Consider the following 1,178-nt stretch of genomic DNA (forward strand, 5'->3'; position numbering starts at 1 on the left):
AAATATAAAAACAAATTTTTATATTTGACTAAATAAAATTTTTTAAATGAGAAAGTATTATGATTCCTTCCAGAAATAACGCAAATCAAAAGGACCAAGAAAGAAGGAAGAAATAAGATGAGTTACATTAAACTGTGTCACATTTTAAGAATTTGTAGGTTCTCTGAAGGTGCTGGTGATTAATAGCAATAATTAAGGCATGAGTAGTTGATGCTTGAAGAAATGGATCAATGGATCAAAGATAACTGTTTTCTGCACAAGCATGAAGACTTCAGCTCAGACCCACAGCTCCCATGAAGAAAGATAGAGTGGCATGTACCTCTAATGCCAGCATTGGGAGGTAGAGGCAGTAGGATCTCAAGAAATCACAGGCCACTAGTCTGGAAACTGAACTCAAAACTCAATGAAAAACTCTTGTCAAAAAAAAAAAAAAAAAAAAAAAGATGAGCTGCAGCGGCTCCGGCGCGGACCCCGAGGCGGCGCCGGCCTGTGCCGCCTCGGTCGCGGGTCCGGCGCCTCCGGTGTCGGCTCCCGCCACGCTGCCCACGAGCACAGCCGCGGAGAGCAAGGCCAGCCCCGCGGGGACGGCAGGGGGACCCGGGGCTGGAGCCGCTACTACGGGCACGGGCCCCGTAGCGGCGCGAGCCGGGGAGCCGGCGGAGCGGCGCGGGCCGGCCTCGGTGGCAGCAGGCGGCGCGGCTCCCCCTGAAGGGGCAATGTCTAACGGGGTTTACGCCCTGCCGAGTGCGGCCAACGGAGAAGTGAAGCCCGTAGTGTCCAGCACGCCACTGGTGGACTTCTTGATGCAGCTGGAGGATTACACCCCTACGATTCCAGATGCAGTGACTGGTTATTACCTGAACCGTGCTGGCTTTGAAGCTTCAGATCCACGCATAATCCGGCTCATCTCACTAGCTGCCCAGAAATTCATCTCAGATATTGCTAATGATGCCCTACAGCACTGCAAAATGAAAGGCACAGCCTCTGGAAGCTCCCGGAGCAAGAGCAAGGACCGCAAGTACACCCTAACCATGGAGGACTTGACCCCTGCCCTCAGTGAATATGGCATCAATGTGAAGAAGCCACACTACTTCACCTGAGCCACCTAACCCAGATGTATTTGTCTTTTTCTCTGTCCCCACAACAGCCTGTTTTCATAATAAACTTTATTGTGACAA

General features: G+C 50.9%; 1 protein-coding gene across 1 annotated transcript; it reads left to right on the top strand.

The window, feature by feature from the left end:
- Positions 1–443: 443 nt before the first annotated feature.
- LOC119815514 (transcription initiation factor TFIID subunit 10) lies at positions 444–1,178 on the top strand. The gene has a single exon (XM_038331665.1). It carries the CDS (start codon positions 444–446, stop codon positions 1,098–1,100), a length of 657 nt encoding a protein of 218 aa, XP_038187593.1. The 3' UTR covers positions 1,101–1,178.

The sequence above is a fragment of the Arvicola amphibius genome, chromosome 5 (assembly GCF_903992535.2).
Source record: "Arvicola amphibius chromosome 5, mArvAmp1.2, whole genome shotgun sequence".
In the NCBI taxonomy this organism is placed as follows: domain Eukaryota; kingdom Metazoa; phylum Chordata; class Mammalia; order Rodentia; family Cricetidae; genus Arvicola; species Arvicola amphibius.

What these genes read in the sequence shown, in the direction of transcription:
- LOC119815514 (XM_038331665.1), top strand. Translation starts at nt 444, where the DNA reads ATGAGCTGCAGCGGCTCCGGCGCGGACCCCGAGGCGGCGCCGGCCTGT.